The 22,999-nt window shown below is 36.3% G+C and overlaps 1 protein-coding gene across 5 annotated transcripts in view; it reads right to left on the minus strand.

The window, feature by feature from the left end:
* DNM3 (dynamin 3) overlaps positions 1-22,999 on the minus strand; it is a 583,300-nt gene continuing 560,301 nt past the window's right edge. For 3 of the 5 annotated variants that reach the window (XM_003824660.4, XM_003824661.4, XM_008978307.4), the window contains one exon: positions 5,616-10,562. In XM_003824660.4, the coding sequence (XP_003824708.4) occupies positions 10,493-10,562 (70 nt within the window). In that variant the 3' untranslated portion in view covers positions 5,616-10,492. Of the gene's footprint in view, positions 187-5,615; positions 10,563-22,999 lie in introns of those variants that run through there. The other 2 variants (XM_055111556.2, XM_034940650.3) reach the window with 1 other exon arrangement.

Here is a 22,999-nt window from a genome sequence, read left to right on the forward strand (position 1 = left end):
TTTTTATATAGAATAAACTTTGTTTTTATTATACACATGGATGAAAAATAAAAGTTTTTATGTACATACGACATATAGTGCAAATGAAAAGCTTTTAAATACCATGGATAGACATGTTGTTGGAAACAAAAGGAGATGAATGATGGGGGTTAGGATGGTCGTCCTGGAACTGCAGGAGGGGGTCGCCTAGTAAAAACAAAACAAAACAAAACAAAACAAAATAACAAAAAGAAAGACACAGATGCAGAGGAAGAAAACAATGTTTAAATTATAAAATAAACCCAAATAATAGCATGCAAAAATAGCTCACAAAAGTCAAATTCAAATCACACACAAAAACATGCAGACATGCAAAGGAAATGAAGGGACATCACATAGCTAAGTTAGCAGTTCCCAGGACTTTTCCTGGCTACTAGCAATGTTCTAGGTATGAGCCATTTGAGCTCACTCAAAAAGCTTCTTATTTTGCACCATGGAATGATAAATCCATGCACTCTTATTCAGGAGAACTGGGACTAGTCCCCAAGCCAAATACCTTTATAACTTGTATATTTGATTTTCAACCCTGATTTTGTGAAACTCAGTTATTTCCAAAGATTTCAATGAATGTTGTGAAATCTCCATAGGGGGAGAGGGAGTTGATGTAGCCAATGGCAGGTTAAATTTTTTTTAAGTGAGGTAAATTAGAAGGTGTCAAGAGATCAAATGAGCAACGTAATCACAATGCAGAGAACGCCAGAGGTTGATCTCAGAAAAAAAGGATTTGTAAATAAGAATTTGCTCCAGGTGAGTAGTCCTGGTGTGTAATAGCCTGGATTCAGGCCTAGGGACACTAGGAGGCAAGGTCTGGTCCATGGCAACCCCAGGATTTTCTAGGATTTCCCTCTGTCTAAGAGCTAGGTATAACTGTATTTCTGATTTATTCTGAAGTGGGCCCAAGGTAAATGAAATCTGGTCTGCTGGATCTTTCTCCATTTCCCTAGGCTGGCTTGCATTTCATCAGACCTACGGATAATGAAATGGGGGTCCAAGTTGTGCTTCATTTGACATCAGCCTTTCTTGTGTTCAGCAGGGAGATGATTTGCAGCTAGAGAAAATACAGTAAACCCTACATTGCAATGAACAGCTTTGTAAGTAGGAAAACAGCAGGCCAAATAAAGCTTTCCCTCTGGTTTTTGGCAGAAGTCTACACTTTAATTTCCCCTTTCTAACCAAACCATTAATGAACTCAACATTATAGGAAGCTGTAGAATGGTGAGATTATCTCAAGACCCTACTCTCTTTGACTTCTTATCCAGGTGTTCAACAACACTCACTTCCATCTTATTCTTGTTACACATCTTATTCTTGCTTGTGAGTGGAGCAATGAAGTCTATAAAAAAAAACAAAAACAAAAACAGAAAAACTTCTTTTTCATTTTCTATGAGATGTTAGTGGAGCCAAACTGACTGGTGTATTTCTGGGCAGTGGTAAAAAATGATCTTAGCTTCCCCAAAGTCCAAAATCAATTTTCCTTCAGTCCAGTTTAAGCTGACTACACTAAAGAGGCCTCCCATCCATTTAAATGATGGAGAACTTGTTATTGGTACCTAACCTTTCAACTTCAGGGCCGGGGCAGGGGCTAGGGGGTCTGCAAGGCTTTAGCTTTAGAGATCCAGGTAATGGGTATCCCTGGTGTTTTCATGAAGAAAGTGTAATTAAATTTCTGTCGAGCTCAATGAGATTTATCACCTGCCCAGAAAACAGAAACTATTTTCGAGTTCTGAAGGGGCTTTAGAACACTTTAATGACCTCAGCAGGGTGGGGAGGTGGGCCATTAAACTGAACAGCAAGTCCACAGTGCTGAAGCGACATTCTGTTAGCATATGCCAAAACACTTTCCTGTTTGAGCTAGTTTGGTGTTCTGATCCAGAAACAGGATCAGAAACTTTATGTCTTGGAATATATTCCACTGACAGCTAGAATGTTTGCTTGAAACATCAGGGTGACATTTATATCCTCAGACAGCTTTTTCTTTTCATCTTCACTTTACTGTATCTACCCTTCCTGTCATTGCTGAAAAAGCATTGTTGTTGATGATACCATGTACTGGGTCAAAATTAGTTCTTTTGAGGATATGGGCAGTTGGGGTTTTTGCTCTTTCTTTTGCATAATTTTTATATTACTTACACAGTGCCGAAATGCTTAAAGGCAAGTGCTGCAAATATTTGGGCTTTTTACATGTAGAGCTACAAAGGTACCTCATACAATTGCCACTCCCATATGAAAGTTGCAGTACTAAATTGGAATACTGAGTTGCTAACAAATTCTTAAGCTCACCATCCTAGTATTCAACATATAAGCAAATTTACCTAATCAAGACTATAATTTCAGGTTATATTTTCTTAAGCATTCTGAAAAATAACTTCAAAGCAGCATGTTTTGGCCAAATCAGGTAAAGGAGATTGGAAAGCTGTATCTGGAACATGGGTGTAATTTATATATAAAAGACTCAATTATTAACAAGAATGATGAATTACCCTCATTCTTTTGGCTCTATGTCAACGCTGCAATTTGGTCTTATGGTGACATTCCTCTGGCCAGATCTCTGAGGAGGTCTTCCTTATAGCTTTTTTCTTTTCTGTTAAAATCTCACAAAAAAGGCCAGGTGCAGTGGCTCATGCCTGTAATCCCAGCACTTTGGGAAGCTGAGGTGGGCGGATCACTTGAGGTCAGGAGTTCGAGACCAGCCTGGCCAATGTGGTGAAATGCCGTCTGTACTAAAAATGCAAAAATTAGCCAGGCATGGTGGCACACGCCTGTAATCCTAGCTACTGGGGAGGCTGAGGCATAAGAATCACTTGAACTTGGGAGGTGGAGGTTGCAGTGAGCCAAGATCACACCACTGCATTGCAGCCTGGGCAACAGAGCGAGACTCTGTCTCAAAAAAAAAAAAAAAAAAAAAAAAAAAAAAAAAAAAAACTCACAAAAAATGCTCTGTTTGCTTTCTTTGCCCATCCTTTAGGTAAGTTAATAACCCAGAGCAGTGAGTGAGCCTGAAGGCTTGGGAAAGGGAGGAAAGAAAGGCAATAGGAATAGTCTTCAACATTCTTCTCTGATGATTAATCTTAAATCAACCTGGATGCCTTCCTTCACAATAATCTCATGGAGGTAATTTAAAGAATCCCTTTTTTGGAGAGTCAGAGAGAAAAGGTAAGGTATAAAATTATCTGAATCCTTCATAAGTCTCATTAAGACTCAATGCATGTATGTCTCTAAACTGCTTTTGTGCTACCTGTTCCAATGTGACTTTCCTCCTTAAGAGTCAGATACTCCTTTGACAAAGTACCAGAGCTCCAGATGAATTGCCCTTAGTTGAGAGCTCTTGTTGCTCTTACATTTGGTCTTTTTCTTTTTTAAGAGATGGTGGGGTCCCATTCCACTCCTCAGGCTGGAATGCAGTGGCACGATCACAGTTCACTGCAGTCTCAAACTCTTGGGCTCAAGTGATCCTCCTGCCTCAGCCTCTCCGGTAGCTGGAACTACAGGCATGAGCCACCATGTCCAGCTAATTAAAACAAACAACTTTTTTTTTTTTTTTTAGAGATGAGGTCTTGCTGTGTTGCCAATCTGGTCTCAAACTCTTGGGCTGAACTGATCCTCCTGCCTCAGCCTCCTGAGTAGTACATTTGATTTTATCATCCAACTTTTTGTTAGTGAGAGTCTGTACTGAGGAAATCACATTCAATGTCTTTTCCTTTGGCTTAAAGCCACTGAAGCAGTTTCCTAAGGCATGTGCCTCAGGACACTAGATCTGTGAGATGTTCTATGGTCAAATAAGTCTGAGAAATATGTAGACATTACTCATCTCTTGGAGATTCATAATGCAGTCTGATTTTAAGGTTTCTGTGAAGTCTTTCAATAAAGAAACATTTGATTTTTAGTCATTATTTCTCAAGCATATTTGGCCAAAAAACCATTGGTGTATGTGTATGTAAAACTTATTAAGATTTCATGGAATGCACTTTGAGAAATTTTGAATTAAGGTTGTAGTTTTAGCCAATATCTCTTGTATGTATTCTAATTATTAGGCTGCCATAATGTAAAATAATACTAGTAACAGGTCTGAAAAGTGGCTATGCCAGGTGTGTGTTGAAGTGCTTGGAAGCAAAGTTTGAGGTCACTTTAAACCAAATACTAAACACGTTTCTCAATATGAAATTTAAAGGTCCCATCAGAAAAACAAAAATCTTGGAAACAGATTGAGCATATGTTTACACCAATGCCAGAGCTATTTAAAACACCAATGGAAAATTGCCAAATAGTTACAATAAGTTTCTTTGTTTTTGGAAATTACCTTTAGAAACTATTCTGAATATATGATTAACATACTTCAAAATCATGCAGTTAAAACAAAACAAACAAACAGAACACAGGTATACAGCATGATTCGCATCCAGAATCTTTCTTCCAGTAAGAAGCTTCCTTTGAAGGTACAGATGTTCCACTCATGGAAAATGTATAGATATGAAAAAGAAATCCCACAGGAAAGAGTAAATTCACACAACAATCTGTCCAGTTCATCTTTTCACAATGAGCATGCCCTGATCGCAGAAAGAAAATAAATCAACATCTCTCTCCTCCTATCCCCTTCTTGTCTTCTGCATTTAGATGGCACAATCTGGGAATATGTCAATTGATAAGGGACTTGTCATCAAAACTCTTGTAATAGAGAGTCTTCCTCTATTCTCTGGAAACTCAAAATTAGGACAAAGGTGTGTCATTCTTTCATTTTCTGAATACATTCTCTTAAAACTGGGGAAACTGGGCCGGGTGCGGTGGCTCACACCTGTAATCCCAGCACTTTGGGAAGCCGAGGCGGGCAGATCACGAGGTCAAGAGATCGAGACCATCCTGGCTAACATGGTGAAACCCCGTCTCTACTAAATTACAAAAAAAATTAGCCGGGCGTGGTGGCGGGCGCCTGTAGTCCCAGCTCCTCAGGAGGCTGAGGCAGGAGAATGGCGTGAACCCGGGAGGCGGAGCTTGCAGTGAGCCGAGATAGTGCCACTGCACTTCAGCCTGGGCAAGAGCGAGACTCCGTCTCAAAAACAAACAAACAAACAAAAAACTGGGGAAACTGAAAGGGGCAAATTGTCCTGTCTATGCCCAGTGAACAAATAACAGAGGCTAATTGTTGGGTCAGGAGCTAAAATATTTGCTATAAGAAATGCCTTCTGTGGACCTAACATTTGGGCACACCATCTTTCCTCCTTCCACTTCCCAGGATTTCTAAAATAAATGCTTCATTTTCAACAGCAAACTGTCATGGTGCTTCTTGGTAACTGTCACATCATACCCTCCTGCTAAGGTTTGTGTTCGTCAATCGATTCCAATAATGACATCAAATCAGAAACACAATGTCTCCCACTCTCCTGCCTTTGATTTATCCAATTTGTTTCCTTTAAAAATCCCATCTTTCTCCAAATTAATGACAGAAATGGAAAATGCTATCATTCTTTACTTTGGTAACTCTGGGACAATTTAATCAAAAGAGCTATAAATATTTAGAAGTCTCAGGTATTACCGAAAGGCATAGACATGACTCAAATATATACAAGAATGAGGAAAAGGGGTCCTTCAAATGTTATAATTTATTTCAGCTTCAGAAATACAGCTTCACATTTTCACAATAGGTACAAGTGACCTTCAAGAACGATACAGGCTTTGAGATTTTTCTTCAAAAATTCCATTCTAAGAGTCCATATATCAGCATTAAGAAATCCTGAAAGTGCCAAGAAGACAGTGGAAAGTATCCAGCTCATATTAATTAAAGAATCAGCAGAGAAGACAAGATTTTACTTCTGTATATTCCTTCTTCAAACAAAGCAAAAGAAAAATTTGACCCAAAAAAGGGAAAGTAAAAATAGACAAGCAAGCAAAACAAAGGCTGTACATAGGAAATATAACACAAATCAAGTAGTAGTGGTGGAATTACTGGTTGGGGGGAATAATTTTTAACAAACTGGTAGCAGACAAGGCAAGTGGTTAGACAGAGTAATTTTTATCATAATTTTAAAACATTTCATAATGAGCGAAGTTTAAGGAATTCAAGAGTAAAAATTAAAAAGAGATTAATGACTTGAGTTGAGCCATATGTGAAACCTCCAATCAGAGGTGAGAAGTCTCACCAATATACCAGTACGAACAGGTCTTAAGACAAACACTCCTCTTTGAGTTTCCTCTCTCTTGCTCTCACACATACACACATTCTTACATATATACAAAGACACACACACACACAAATAGCAGTGCATATATTACATATGCTTCAAAAATATTCTTAAAGTTTCACCTACACAGCACCACATAATTTTAAACATAGCAACCAGACAGGATGAGTAAGAGTATCTAGAAGACTCATTTGAGCTTTTTAGAATGTACAATGAGTGATCTGGTGAACTAATAATCATTTCTTCAAAATCATCTAGATTCATTTACATTAAACTCTGAGCTCACAGCTAGTAGTCTTCTAATTGAAATGATACAAAACTCATGGCTTAAGTCTCATACACTATCTTCTTTCATGAGTTCAACAGTTAGAGACCTATTAGGCTTTATTCTTCATTCTGAGGAGATTCCTGTCACTTTCAAATAATTATGCCATTTGCCAAATGAAAAATGTTTACCTGAAAAAGTGGATGACCTACCTCCAAGGTATTAGATAGCTTCTCTCTTATATTTTCAGCAAATTTACTCAGAAAAATCCACTACTTTAATGTTGCTATGTCCCTTTTTTTTTTTTACTTCTACCATAGAGGAAAAATGACTATGTATATCAACTTAGCTTTTTAAGATTCAGCTCAGCAATCCAAAAATAATTTATAATTCCAATTAGAGATCTTAAAGATAGGTCTCCAGAGGTTTTACTTCTTACCAAAAAATATTGTCAAAGGTAATTCCTTCTTAGATTCAGATCTTCTTGTGGATTCAGATACAAATGTCTATGGACATTACCATGTTGTCATGGTAATTATGAGCTTTGTACCTCTCAAAATGACTATAATCTGGAGTTAGAAAATTTTGTATACCTCATATATGTTATGAGAAATGAACTATTGTTACCACATGTTATGGCAGATCATTCAAAGCTATCTGTTGTATTATCACAGTTTAAAAAATATCCTGATACCACACATACTAAGTACATGTATACATAGATATTTACAACCATACATATACATATATTTATATATATACACACAGTGCACATACAATCACACTCATGCTTGTGGCATTTTAACTAGTGTTTTTTAAACCTACCTACCTACTCAAATGGACATAAAATACACATACTTACAGAAACATACTTACTAGGTATATGCCATATACACAGAGACACATGCATAGAAAATGTGTTTGTACACAGAAAACATCAACATTTATCACATACTGGTATTAGGTCCCATTTCATATTTGAGAATTATGGCTACAGTCTATACTAAAAAGTCACAAAATTAATCTATGTGACCACTTTTTAAGTCTAAGTCGAGAAGGCTTATAGTTACATCACAGGAACTGGTTTCATTAATATACTTTAGAATAAAGTGAGTTTGTATTGGAACAAGTAGGAAATTTGCTAATAAACAGACCCTACTGCTCGTCTATGTTACAAAACACGGCTAAAAGCAATATGCAGACGAGTAACCTTGGTAGATGTTTTTTAGAAATGCAATATACTTTTTCTAAATCAATACTATTTCAATAATCTGTCCATAATTGAGTAAATGGTTATTCCAATTAGTCAATATGCATGCAATATTTAGCATGTGACAATAAAACTATATTTACCTATCAAATAAACATTTACAGTTTATTTTCCCAAATCCTAAAAACACTGATTTTTAAAATTATGCTAGACATGATAGAGCTACATCTATTGTGTTTACAATATCAGAGCAATCAGTTAAGAGGAAATTACACAAAAGATTAGAAATGGTATGGGAAACAGAAAATCATTAAGCTACATTCCCATCTTAAGGCCTGGTGTGCATGCTGCACGTCAAACTGTGCACATCCTAGAGTTTCAGACTTCATTCAACATTGGCATCTCCTTTTAGCAGAATACAAACCCTTTGGGAAATGAGATTCATACTAATAATATGACATAGTACTGCAGCAAATTAAAAATATTCTCCAATGTCACTGCTGAAATTCTAGAGTAGGCTGGGTTCTATGAGAAATAACTTAGGAGTAAAGAACAAAAATGTACCCACAAAGGTAGACAATTGGGGCAGTGCAACTGTGGGACTATAATCTAAAAGCAAGTGCCAAAGATGACAAATGCCATTGTTTATTACTGCCTAAGATCAGTGGAAGGAAAATTGGAAAAAAATCTCCAATTTTTTTTGACATGGTTTGTGCTGATCTAAGAACACACCAGTGGTTATTCACAATATTTTCCTTTAACAGAAGGAAAATTTTGAAATACAGCAAAACACAAAACCACATTTAGCACAAAGCCAAACCCTGAAGTATATAATCCGTTAGCTGCCTATTTTAGAGAATTCAAAGGAAGAAGCAAAGGGAATCCTAAAAACAAGAAGTTTTATAAAAAGATCTCACTGAAGATTATTTGTTTTACTATGGATGTTTGCTTAACAGTTTTCCATTTAGCTGAGACACTATTTTAAAAATGCAGTATGTATCTTGCACATTGGTTCCATTCACAAAGAGTTAACTTTTTTCCCCCAGTTTGGGGTTTGGGGTGAGATACGAGAGGATTTAGGATTGTGATGTTTTTATACAATCACTGGTAACCTTAAAAGTTGAAATGACCTTTATGTAAATCTTGTATTTTCTGATTTTTACCAATTATAAATGGGTTAGCGTAAGCCTTTAGAATAAGTTCAATACAATGGCACTCAACATGGCAAGTTCTCTGTTTAATAATGGTTAAAAGTTTTTACTTTATACTTTATGAGTATCTGCTCTGGGTATAAACTACACAGGAAATTAAAGTTAAGTTAACATACAAATCATGTTTGCTACTTTCAAAGGGAGACATTTCAGTTGGTGAAACCTGATTTACTTCTGTAGAATACGAAATAGTGTCATGGGACACCCCTACTCAGTGAATACTTGCTCTGCTGTCTGGGAACAGTTAGCACACAAAATTCCAGTTGGCTTCTGGCTGTTTCCTACATGTGAATCATCTGGTCCTTGGTAGTCCAAAACTTAGCCTCAAGACTGAACTATTAACCCCCAGGCTAAACTGTTCTGGTAAATTTTAGAAATCTTAAGAAATTGCAAATTTGCTTTAGATTTCAACGTTTCAATACCCTTTTCTGGAGTGACCTGGATAGGGACTTTGAAATACTGCAACTGTAAAAGTGTGAGCTCTGCTCTTATCCCATGCCATTTCTACTGACTTCATTTCAGGAACCATTCTTTAAATGTGATTATCCCATAGCCTCAAGATTTATTAAGAAAGCCTAGAATGGATATAAAGTTATACTGAGCCTGTTTCAAGGGTAGGATAAATTCTTACATAACAAGATTACAAATTAGCACGTAAAGAGTGAATTTTTTTCTCCAACCAAAATAATAATAGTAAAACTGGAGTTAGTATCAAAGTGTAGTTAGCTATGCCAAAAATTAGAGCAAATAGAAAAGTAAACATTCTCCATGTCAGCCTTCAATATAACCTACCATGAGGTGAATATAAGTAAAGAAAGAAATTATATTTTTCCCAACACTTCTAGAGATGTGATATTTTGCTTCTTCCTTGAACTCTGAAACTAATTAGCCAAATGTATTGACTGATTAACAAAAAAAGAAGCTTTTATTCACTGTTGCATATGCTTCTAGCATGAAGCAAAACACATTGGAATGAGGAGAAGCTCTTTAGAGCAAACAGTGCAGACTTTTCCTTTGCAAACTACCTCGTGCTTCTGGAAAAGTTTATTCTTAAGGAGTCCTAATTTTAAAAAATCACTTCCTAGCAGTCTTATGAAATAAAAAGGAAGAAAAGAGGAGCTAAATAGGCAATTATGGAGTAGGTAGTAGCATTAATGGTAGACAACAGAATTACTGTCATCCTAAACAGAATGTGGGAAAAGAAATATGTATGGCTTAGGTCTAAGCCCACTATCTCATATCTGAAGAATTATGTTTAATGAGCTACCTGGTAGATAGCCTAGAAAACTTGTCCAAAGCAATTTCAAATATATGCCATGGTAGGCAAATGATCCCCAAAGTATAGGGCTGCTATACAAACCTACCTTGGTCAGTACAACATATAAAGCCTCTAAAGGTTAGCAGTTTCTGAGTCAAACCCCAAAGGTTTGACATACCATGAGCAATGAAGATGAGTGATGAATGCATTAGTAAAACTGGTTACTTGCCTACTGATGTCCACACATGCGACTACTCATGATTTACTGCAACGGTTATCAAATATGTTGCTTTCGCATAATTCATTAGTGATTAATTGCCATGCCAGACACTTCGTTTAGTCTAACAGGGAGGATTCTAGTGGGCGGATTATAGTGGGACGAGTTGGTGATGGGGGTGGTCTCCGGCTAGAAAGAGAAAAAGAGAAAGGTAAAGAAACAAGTAGAATATCTAGCAGAACATTGTTCCAAGGACACTGAGAAAGAGCCATTACACACATGCTCATGCACATACAGGCCAGCAGAAGTGGTTATGATCTGTAATGATTTTAACATTGTCACCTTTCATTTATCTAGTAGTTTTAATGAAAATTACATCTTTTTTCATATGCAAATCTTTCTCAAAACTGAAGTCATTCCTTCCAATACTAATAAGAAATATGAAACTATTTGAAAGCCATCTGAAACATACTGCACATATCTTAGCTAATAGAATATAATAATTACATAGAATGAACTCAGGAACTAATAAGGTATACTGTTTCAGACAATGATGGCTTTTGAATTTTTATTTCTCACATATAATTTTCCTTTTTCTTTCAGGATATTATTATCACTTCTCATTGCCTTTTTAACTTTCTCCAATTTGTTCTATATTATGCTTGTAATTTACAGAGCACTAAAAATCAGAAAAGCAAGTCTTTAGAGTTCTCTGTAGCAAGTGTAAATAGGCTCAGTGTCAGTGCCTGTTTAAATTGCAGGAGCTCTAGTTCCTATTTTGGGTCTTAAAGACTTTAGTATTGGTATTAGTAGTATTACTCACTTTCTAGTTGGTAATGATGTTTCTGGTAGCTGAGTTTACTAAGCAAACATACTTTAGATAATGAAATATTACTGTATTTGAGAGTCTCAACATTACCAAGTAATATTATTTATTACTTATTTATTCCTCAAGCTTCTACATTTATTTCCTAAATATATTAATAAGTTTTTTTAGTGTATTTGTGTACTTGACTTCATATATGGTATCTTGGGTAGTCATTTTTATACCCCCCCAAATTTGACAAAGTCTACAAATTGAAATGTTTCTTTTTGATAAAACTCTGCAACTGATTTTTTCAGAAAGACTCCTTCTGGAATTATAGTCATAAATTTTTCTTCTGTATTAGAAACTCTATATTGATCAAATTGAATGTCCTTTCTCAGGTATGAAGAAGTGAAGTTAGAAAAATTTAAGAAAACTATTATGAAAAATAGTTTTGAAAAATAGTTTTGAAAAAAATAGTTGTTGAAAAATCATGGAACTATAAAATTAAATTACACGATCAAGGAAAAATCAAAGCAGGAGAGATATTGTTGATTAATGGTGAAAATATTAACTATTTAGGCACAAACTCATAGATATTAGTAGAATTCCTTTTACCTCATGCACTTGAAAAATGTGTAAGAGGCTTCAAAGGAAATCTTTCTTTGGGGAGGTACAAAGCACTGGAATTACAGGTGTGAGCCATGGTACCCAGCCTTATTTTCATTTAAAATGGCCATATATGTTTAACTTATGTCCTGAATCTTGAATCTGCATAATTTTCTTCTTTGATAGGAAGTTTCTGAAGGGCGCAGGTCACACCCACTTAACTTGTTTCATACAGTGTTTAGCATGGTGTTACATGCAATTACATTCTCAATGTCATTTTGGTCATCTTCTGAGACTACTAACTAATCATTTAAGACTTACTTCAGTGAAACCTTCCCTGACCTGCCTTCCCCTCTCCTGATACAGTTGTTTGTATAGCATCTCAACAAATCTCTATTATTAGTCATCACACTGAACTCTAATTAGGCTTATATGTTATCTTCACTGATTAGAAATGAGCTGTCTCTTAATCATCTTCATGTAACTGTGGTATCTAGCTCACTGCTTGTCATTCAGTCACTGAATGTTTGATAACTGAATGAATGAAAGTTCCTCCTAGAATCAAGAAATAACTAATGAATGCTTGTGATATTCATTGGTCTTATAAATACAAGGATATTTGTGAGTAAATCATGGCCATGGCAAAAAAAAAAAAAAAAAGTAGCTAAAGTGACATGTACGATTGAGATCCTTGGTGACTCTAAAGTATCTAACTGCTCAGTTCTTTAGTAGATATTTGGAATAAATACCAAATAATAAGCCCCCTGCCCTCAGGGAGTTTGTCAAATAATCATGTAACCTATGGAAATGTATTCTTAGCAATTAACCAGTTGGCTGGTGGGAAGAGAGAACTGGCCAGAATTTGAGCTTTAAGGAGGGAAATTCTACCAGAAGTTTTGATAATGGAATTAATTAGGTGATTTCATTAAATAAAAAGTTGATTTTAGACTACAAATTCAGTGAGAAGTAGGATACAGCATGGCATCATGGATTGGAAATCGTTTCATGAATATGTGATAGCTTGGATCAAGGCTTGTAGCCAAGAGAGAAAGGAATGAAACTGACTTCTCTTGATCCTTTTGTTCTTGGCTTAACTGTTATTCCTCAGTCCTTCTGGACCATCCCATAGTTTTCCCGACTTCCTCTGCCTTCCTCTATGACTTCATGTTTGTGTCTCTCGTAGCACGTAACCCTACTTGTGATTATGTATTTATTTACTAGATTATTACCAGTGTCCCCCAAATAGATTCAAAATTCCTTGAGAAAAGAAACCACATATTTTGCATTTATTATGTGTATTCAGCATTTGGTACAATGTGATTAGAAAGCAGTGGTTAAGTAAGTATTTGTTGAATAATGGACAAATGAAGAAATGACTGAAAAGTGCCTGAACAAGATATTTAGCCAGGCTAGAGTTTAGGCTAGATCAAGGTGAGTAGGTCTAGCGAGGCCAAGGATGCTACACTTTTAAGGCATTTGTCAGAAGCTTATATTTGAGATACTATGTTTACATAGAAAGAGTCCTGGATCAGAAGTTAGAAAATGTGGATTCTAGCTCCAGTTGCCAAATTGTACAATCAGACTAGATGATCTATGTCAAGACTTCCAGTTATATATTGCATAGATTATTTATTGAGCATCTAATATGTGGACTGCTTCATGCTACATGACTTTAAAGAGCTCAGCATCTATTCAGAATGGAAGATGAGTGGAATAAAACAAATATGAAAGTAGCTTTATTATAGTACTCCATTTTAAGTGGAAAAGTGGGGCAAAATTTTGTAATTCGGAGTCTGAGAATACACTCTGGGAAGTCTGAAAATACAATAATGTGGTCAAAGTGATGGCAAACATGATTGTAACTGCTGCATATAAAACTTGGAAGTAGGAATGTAGGTCTATAATGAGTGAAATTGGAACTTAAATGATGGCGATTGAAGGGAAAAATTCAATGGTGTGGATAGAGAATAGAAAGACTTAAGTACTCTTATGGCACAGTGAATTCTCATTAATATCTGCTTTAATCCTTGGACCATGTGGCTGGGACAAGAGCACAATAGTAGCAGGCAATTGCAGAAAGAAGTCAAGACAGGAGATGAGGAGAACATATGGTTCTGCTATGTGCCAGGTCTATTGTTAGTCTTATTCACTACCATATCCCATAACTTAGCATGGCCTGTGGTTCATAGTATTGTATTTTTTTCCAAATAAATCAGTCAATCAGGATAACTTATTCATTATGAGCTCTTTAAGGATGTCCCTAGGGACATGCATTTAATAGGCACTGCATAGCTAGATGGTGAATTAATAATTAAAATAATAAAAGATAAAATGTTCATGTTCTCTCAAAGTAACTATGATATCTTGGAAATATGCCTAGTTGCAGTTAAAGGAACCCAAATATGTACTTAGTCATTAAAAATCCTAAAGAGCTCCTCACTAAACCTTGCAGAAGAAATAAACATTTTATTTATTTTTTTCTAAAACAGTAACAACAAAAATCTGTATATACAACTGTACTAGAAAGCAATTTAGGGTGAATTTTCTTAATATGCAATGCTAAAGATGTTTGCTAACTTCAACACCAGAAAACATTTAAAGTTTACTGTTAAAGTTCATTTCATTGGTCCAGTTCCTAACCATTCAAAGAGTTTCCAAAGGCATTCACCTCACAAGACAGTTTGTTTTGGGGAAAGCAAAGTTATTGTTTTGTACCAAATTTTCCTCAGTTGCTTTGTTTAGCGATGAGCTTCGTTAAGGCATTATATTGAAATGGAGCATCTTGTATCACTTAGTGTTTATTGAAACACTGTGTTGTATGTGGGCGGTTTATGGTTACATAGAAGAGCCATGTTTCTTCTTTCAAATCAAAGGGGAAGAAGTAATACTTGAAGTTGTATTTGTAGCTGCAGGGATGGACTGTTTGCAGTATTGTGGACAATGACAAATTTTGTAAGAAAGTCAAATGCTCATGCAGGGTGGGTGGCATTGTGGGGGAGAAACTGGCTTTACCGATAAGAGAGAAGAATGCATCATTGTTTTCTTGCCTTATTTTATTGTCTTTTAAGAACAGAAGAACTAAAATTTCATCTGCTCTTCTTTGGATTAGCTGGTCCTGAGTGTTCATGATATGAGGCCCATTTTAACAGGAGTTAAGGGAGACCTCAATAAGGGCAAACTGCTTTGGTGTATCAGTTTGTGGGGTGGGTGTGAAAACCACCTTTCCTCTAGCTTCTTGCTTCCAGCTAGCATAATACTGATTTGTGAAATGGATTGGCCTTTCTGTCCCTGCCCTTATTTCTCCATAGGATGGGAAGTAGGAATTATCTGACTGGTAAATTTTTAAGCCAGAATGGGCCTATGTAGTTCAGTCTTCTTCCTTTCCTGTGCTTGCACTAAGGTCTCATGATTTTCAGTGCAGAATTTTTTCTATTGGGCAGTTAGATTGATATGCTCTTGGCAATAGTTCTCAAATTGGACCTTGCATCAGAGTTCCCTGGATGCCTTATTAAAACACAGGTTGCTGGGTGCCACCCAACATTTCTAATGTGGTGGGATATTTCTAATAAGTTCCCAGATGCTGCTGGTCCTGGGACTATGCTTTGAAACCACTGTTCAGTAAAAAAAAGATTTTTACTTTGCTTTATTAGCAATTCAATTTACTTGCCAGATAAAGTAAAAACAAAAAGAGAAAGTGCTGGAAATCTTAAGAAGGATGAAGAAATGGTTGTAGAAACACTTTGATATCTTTAGGAATTAGACTTAAGCACGGGTGAAAGCAGTTTTAGCCTTATGTTATAAAGACCAAGATACTGGACTACAGTGTTTGTTGTCGTTGTTGTTAGTCATTATCAGAAGAATAACTACTACTTGCTTAGGGAAGCTTGTATTTGCTTATGAAAATAAATAGGTAAGCAACTCTGTGCATTCCAAATTCTAATCTTTGGAGAGGGTAGGATTGAAGTCCAGCATAAGTAGTTAGGTGGACCCAAATTAAAAGAAAGCCTTCAAAAAGATATACAAAGACTGACATTTTTAGAGAAGATATCTGCTTAAAAGGGTAGTTATTTGCATAAAAAGGATATGCAGTAGCTTCTTTTACATTGCAAGATTTACTTGTAAATTATAATTGAAAGTTTAAAATATAACTGTCTCAAAATTTAGTTTACATACATCTAGGATCATGGGAGAGTTATACATCCCAGGTTTCCAAGGGCCACTAGAATCTGATATCAACTTGCCCACCCTTTTTAAACTTATTTATGATAAAAAATGAAGGGTTTTATCTACAAAAACCATTTTCTATGTTTTCAGGAATTGAAATGCTTTACTTCTCAATGACCCTCTTGAATCATTTAATGCTTGCATCATTTTTTTTGAAGTTTGAGGCGTGCATGCATATCTTATCATCTGAACAACATTCAAAACCTTCTATGAACCAAGATTACTCCTACGCCTCTTGCAGGTTTCCACAGCACCTGCTGAGGGCAGTGTCCCAAGCGGTAGATCAATGAGTGTGAATGGGCCCAAAGATAAATCGGGTTGGAGCACACTTCTAGGTAAAATGGAAGGCAGCTGTGATGCAGGACCCCTACTTCTTCTTGTGAATGTCTGCTCTAAGAGAACAAATTTTAGGACACTGTATTTTAAATTTCAGCGATGTATTTGCACTCTACTTCTTATTTTGGGCATTTATTTAAAGTCAGAAAAATGCTGTAACAGTCATGATTTTGTCCACATGGAAGATAATATTTTATAATTTACTGTAAGAAATACTATAGGGTGCTATTCAGCATATTTTTGGAATTTTTGGCTGTAGCAACAGAATGAGCCAATACTATCCAAGAATAGTTTACAGTAGATGCTGGAAAGAACACAGAACTTGGAGCCCACTTAAAGGATTTAAGGAATTCTCTAATATGATTCTTGCAGTGTATTAGAGCCAGCATTTCTTTCCCCTGTGAAAATGAACCCATGATTTTATAATGTATGTCATTGGGAAAATATGAATCAATTCGTGGAATTTGAAATCAGAACATAGGGAGAAAAATAGTTCACAATTTTTTGATGATACAAACAGGTAATATCCTGTATAAATTAGCCTGTGACATAAATGGTAATATAATCTGCTTTGTCACACTTTCTTTACATTGTCCTACATATCTGACTTGGATTTCACCCATAGGCATGGTGCCTAATATACCCACTTCTGTGGTTGTGGCAAAAAAGCAGCTTAAAGGATGATTTACCCACATTAACTCTCCTCAGTTTATGATCTGTAAAAAGAATTTTACAACATTCACTCAGGCAAGCTTTTCAATAGAATAGAACAAGAAAGTGTGTTTAAGTTGGTTTTTAAAATAAGTATCGGGCTAGTTTCAAAATAAATTTTGATTGAGGCTTGCAAGTCAATTCATTTTATATTCCTTCATCCCCTCAGTAAGCCCTACTTAGGTACTAGGTACTGTGTTAAGAGGTAGAGATACAGAAATAAAGAGTCACTGCCCTGAAGAAGTTTCTTGTTGAGATGGAGAGAGACAAGTTAACTATGACCACAGTAGGATTATGCTAAAATTTTTGCTTCAGGAGTTTCAGAAACATCTGGAGTCCTAGCTTAGAGTTGGAAGGAGGCTAGGAGGTTGGAAGGACTTCCAGAAAGTACGGAAAGTTAAGGGGACTAGCATTCCAGGAATAGGAAAGGTATGTGCAAAGGAAAGAAAGCCAGAAAGTACTGAAGTTTGAGAAATCAAGGGTTGTCTTATTCTTTATCACAAACACCAAATGACTTGTTTTGTCCCAAGTCCTAATAAAGTCATGAAACAGGTAACATGGAGGATTTTTAGTTGTATTAAAATATGATTTCTAAAAAGCATTACTTTCCGAGATTAACTTTTAAGTATTTTGGCCTTTGTACTATATCATTGAGATTATAAACTTGGGGGAGGAAAGAGCTAAAAGAAACGCAGAGAAGCAGAAGGCAAGAGGGATACAGTGTGAGAAAGCATGCAGAGAAAGGAAGTGGTTTTACAGAGATTTACAAGTGATTTTTTTTTCCTTTGCTCCTTCCTTTCCTCCTTTTCTCCTGTCCTGCCCCTTCCCTCTTTCCCTCCTTTCCTGCCCCTTCCCTCCTTCCCTCCTTTCTTCCTATCTCCCTTCTATCCCCCCTCCTTTCTCTCTTATTCCTAAAGAGACCTCCAGCAACTTATGTGCTGTAGAAACCTACTCCCACTGATGGTGAATGGGGTAAACCTTTTTCTGACCCTTCTCGTCACTCCCACTTCAGGCACCAGGAGAGGGAGAGGCCAACTGCCACCATTTAGGGGAAGGAGGAGGCAGGAAAGGAGGTGCTGAGAACTAGCTTCTGGGCAAGGCAAGTGTCCGCTTCTGAGAAGGAGGAGGAAATCAGGAGGAAGAAGGAAAAAGAAGAAAGGATAGGGAGGAAAAAGGCAACACTTCGAATCTCTGTATGACTGCACAATTCATTTCTGCTTTGGGAAGATAGAAAAGACTTTTTGTCCCTTTCTGAGAGGGAGCAAGAACCTTTCAAGCATGGGGATGTGACTTAGGGTAACTATGTAACTAGAAATACTTACAGAAAAATAACCTTTCCTTTTCCTTTTTTTTTTTTTAACAACAGCAAAAAAAACAGCATGAGGAATTTGAAGACTGAGAGATGAGTTGTGTAGCACCAACATTTTCTTTCTGCCTGACCTTCATACCTGATGAATTAAAAGGTCAGTTTTAAGTGCACCACATGATAGGCTTCTGTCACTTCTATTAGCCCAGGTGGTAAATATGAAGAAAAAGAATTACCATTTATTAATCGTCCCAGTTATTTTTTTTTTAAATCCAGCAGGAGGAGCTCTAACATGCTTTAGAGCTCAAATTTTAAAAACAAAATTTTTTAAAGCAAACAGAGAAAAACAGAGAGGCATTGTGCTTTGCAGGCTGCCATGTCAGTGAACAAATATGTGACTAAGTCCAATTAAATGCTTCGTGAGAAGCCAAGGAAGCCAAGCAATGATACTCGTGGAGACAGAACGGCCCACATTTCCTCCCTTCCACGAGCCTCCTCTTTCTGATGCAGTTAAGATGGGACTGGTCTGCAGTATTAGCTCTTACAAAAGAGGGAGCAAAAGGATGATTTCTGGGCAAGACTAGATGTAATTCTTTTCCTCTGAACATGTCATATTGTTTCTAAATGAGTCTTTGACACTGGCTCAAGAATTTGAAACGCATTGAAAAACAGAATTTTCATTGTTGGTTGAAGGCACTATGAAACTCCTAAAGGTTCAGTCGCTTCTACTCAGCGGCTTGTCAGACGCTTTTTTTAAATGAGAGAAATGCTGTGTTTGTAAAAATTGGTGCTAAAAGGGTAAAGAATAATATGTCCCCTGGGCCATGTAAAGAGTCTGCAGAAAGAATTAGGGCTTTCTAACATACACACATAAACTGGAACACAAAGAATTTACTCAGGAACAGTGAGGAGTATATGAATTTAACAGTTATGGGATTTTTAGGGTAAGCCTTTCCATTTTGGACAGTGTTGTAGGAGTGGAATGGATGAGTAGGCATATAAGATGATCAGAATTACTTAACATGAAGGAAATTTTCAACCAATCCGTTTTAATCTCTTGCCAACAAGAAGTCAAACTTTTGTTTTACACCTCAATGGTATGCCCACATTTTAAATTTTTATACAAGCTCCTACAGAAACTTTAACTAGACCAATTCAGACCTAAAGTCACTAAATAAAGCTAGTCTAGACGGAAAATCTATGAAAACCATATGTCTTTTAGGCATCTGTCTTTCAAAAACTACCATCATCCTGGAGAAATTGTTCACAAAATATGCTTTTAGGAAAACACTGCTGTACTGACCATGGAGGCTGTACTTAAGAAGATGGCTGGACTTGGAAAGAGTAAAGCCAAAATGTTTATAAATGAAAGGCTCTCATTTTCCCATACATCTAACTGCCTGTAAACATTACTGAAAGGATGGGCCAAGCAGATATCATTTATCTTACCATTATTCTAGAAGAGATAAAAAAAGTTTACAGTTTTGTTCCTCCTCACTACTACAGAACATTAGACCAGGGGATCTCAAAGCAACTCTGTTCTCACCCACAGAGAACTGTTTTGAATAATGTTGTACGTGGATGAGGCCAATAAACCAGAACATTTTCTTCTGATTATTACCTCATCCTGCTGGCCTGCCAAACACAGCTAGCAGGCAAGTGTTTGATATAAGTAACTAGAGGAAGACTGTTCTGTATAATTGGGCGTAGGGATCATCTGAGAGACAAGGGAAATCAGAAGGACTAGGGTGCAATGACAATGCAGTAAAGAGGAATATTCTCAAATCTTGCTTTTCCAATTCAACATTGCTTTCTGAGCTAAAGACAATGGTCAGTGCTACCTTCAGTATTCTAGGTACATAATGTTTCACCTTAAAATGCATTTTAATTTTAATAAGTGGTAAGCAATCCACAGAAAAGAAATATAAATGCAAACTTTACAATAAAAATAACAGTCTAACTGAAAACTGTGAATATCAATGGAGCCTATGAAAGTATTTATGAACTGCAAAGATAACTTGTAATCCTCTAGAATATTTTACTGAAACTTATTTCTCTGCAGGAAGGGAGACTTTGGAACAATTCAGTAGCAATAATTATTGGCATGAGTAACTCCATGCGTTTTTCAGTCACCTAGAAGATCGTGACTGAACAATATACATCAAATAGCCACATATGGCAAAAAGGTCCTAAGTTAGAAGAGGAAAATACCAGGAAAAAAAAATGAAATCTATAAGATGTAATCAGTTATACACCAAAGTTTTAAGCAAACACCAGAAACACTATTTCAATGGGTTTATTCAAAGATATTGTGCTTTAAAATGAATTTTCAATGTAAGTATGAGTTTTCATGCATTAATTATTAAGATAGTGATGGAGTAATTTAGAGTGTTTGAAATATTAAAATGAATCAAGCAATTATATCAATATCCTTCATTAAAGATTCCCGAACTGAACTGTAGAACACTTAAGTAAGCTAATTACAGTCTACTGATGAGTCACAGGGGTTTTTCTGGTCCATTCATCTTAGTCCTAAGTGGTACTATTGTTAGAGCTAAAACTATAAGTCTGCTTTCATACAAATCATATGCAGAGCACAGATTTTATTTTGACTTTAGACCCAGGTATTTGGCGGGAAATTACTGCAGTGGTTTTTCTGTTTAACACATTTACTAATGTTTCCTTAATTTTTCCACCCCAACGGGCAATAATTAAGGTGGAATTTGCCTCACATGAAGTTTTATTATTTTAGTTATTAAAATATTTTCCAACACTACTGAGAAGCAAAAAGCAATTCTCGTTGTTTTAAAAAGTAAGTAGACATTTTCCTCAGTTCTTACAGCTTTTCCTCAGTGAATGGTATTATAGCGAGAGCAGTGGGGCAGACTTTCTGGTGTAGGCCCTTGAGCATGATACTACTTAAGGGTAGATTTACTTAAGGGAACAATTTCATTCACTCTTAAAATTGGCTTTGAGAATAATGCTAATATAAACTTAAAAAAATACACATGGTACAGAATGTATCTTACATAAATACCCATTCCTGAGTGGAATAATTTCATTGCAGACTCTCTGGACTGCGAAATGCCTTTAAAAGTCTTTCTCATCTCCTATTCTCATAAGAGGTCTCATTCTAGATGAGATATATACTAATCTTTTGAGATAAATGAAATACTGCAAATGAATGTTATATATTTAAATATACAGACGAACAGTAAATTTAGATAATGTTACCTCATGAAAATCTGAAACTAAATACTGGTAATATTTACATGATGGAAGCAAGTGGTATATTTGATTGTAAAATAAGACCATTCCCAAGTCATATTTAAAGCAGCATAATGCCTTCTCATGCTGTCTTATTTTCTCTTAGTTTCAAAATTACCATAGAAGCTGAGGGATTCTCCTGTGGTGGTGTATTTAGTTGTGGCTATCCAGACTTTTAGCTTATTCTCTCTCTTAGTTAGTCCATTAGCCCTTCTACCAAAGAAGCGGGAAGGAATGGGGCTTATTTCTAAATTTCATATCAACTTGCACATTTAAGAAGAGTGCTTATACCTTTTCCTGTTTTCTAATGTTTAAATTAATTCCCAATAGGAGAAAAAGTTGATTTTATGAACATTTGGAATTTTACATGTCTCTAAGCAACTGAAGTTAGGAAGACCCTACCTTGCTATGGATTATGAGTGATTGCGAATTTTGCTACTTGCCATTTTGACTTAACATATTTTCAGGTCCTTGGGTAGAATTTATTCTTTCTATGATTCACATGAGCTGATAACTTCGACCAGAAAACAGGAGTGGGCATTTCCTAGTGCTTATGGGAATAGTTAAAAAATAATTCAAGAAATTAGAGTGTTTGCTATTTGTGGTTTTGCCTATTGCGTGGCTGTGATGCCTGAAAAGCAGTCACAGGGCAAAAAGTGCCATGAGGAGATGGCGCAAATACCTAGTGGCTTTAGACTTTTTGCCTTGTGTAGGAATTCTTTCTTGGTCAGAGTTGCCATGGGATCTAAACTTGATGTAAATACTTAATGTGGCATCAATGCACATGTAAATTCTATCAAATCTAGTGCCTTTCAACACTGCCCTCCCATCCCCCACATTTAAAATACTGGCTACACCAAAAGTGTAATAGCCTTTTGGCGACAGCATTTGGTAAGCCAGATGGATTTAATTTGGCAACTTAAGGGTGTAAATATATGTTTAGATTCAGGGGTTCCCCCAGACAACACTTACAATACATTGGCAATGGTAAGCTAAAGGATTTCAATGTCGAGTGTTTTAAAATTCTACCTTTGAGCAGCAATGAAGTTATGACAGGCAAGCAAAAGCCGTCAAACTCTCAGCTAAATCCTCAATGTTTTTCTTACATTGCTGGAGGTAGGCATTTAAGGCACGTTTCTGAGTGAAAGATGCAGCATTTACATTTTCATTTTTAATTTCCTGGCTCTTATTGGCTAAAGCAACTCTAGTAAATGTTATTTAAATTTTGCTTCTAGGCCTGGTGTGGTGGCTTATGGCTGTAATCCCAGCACTCTGGGAGGCTGTGGTGGGTGGATCACCTGAGGTCAGGAGTTTGAGACCAACCTGGGCAACATGGTGAAACCCTATCTCTACTCAAAATACAAAAAT

The sequence above is a fragment of the Pan paniscus genome, chromosome 1 (assembly GCF_029289425.2).
Source record: "Pan paniscus chromosome 1, NHGRI_mPanPan1-v2.0_pri, whole genome shotgun sequence".
In the NCBI taxonomy this organism is placed as follows: domain Eukaryota; kingdom Metazoa; phylum Chordata; class Mammalia; order Primates; family Hominidae; genus Pan; species Pan paniscus.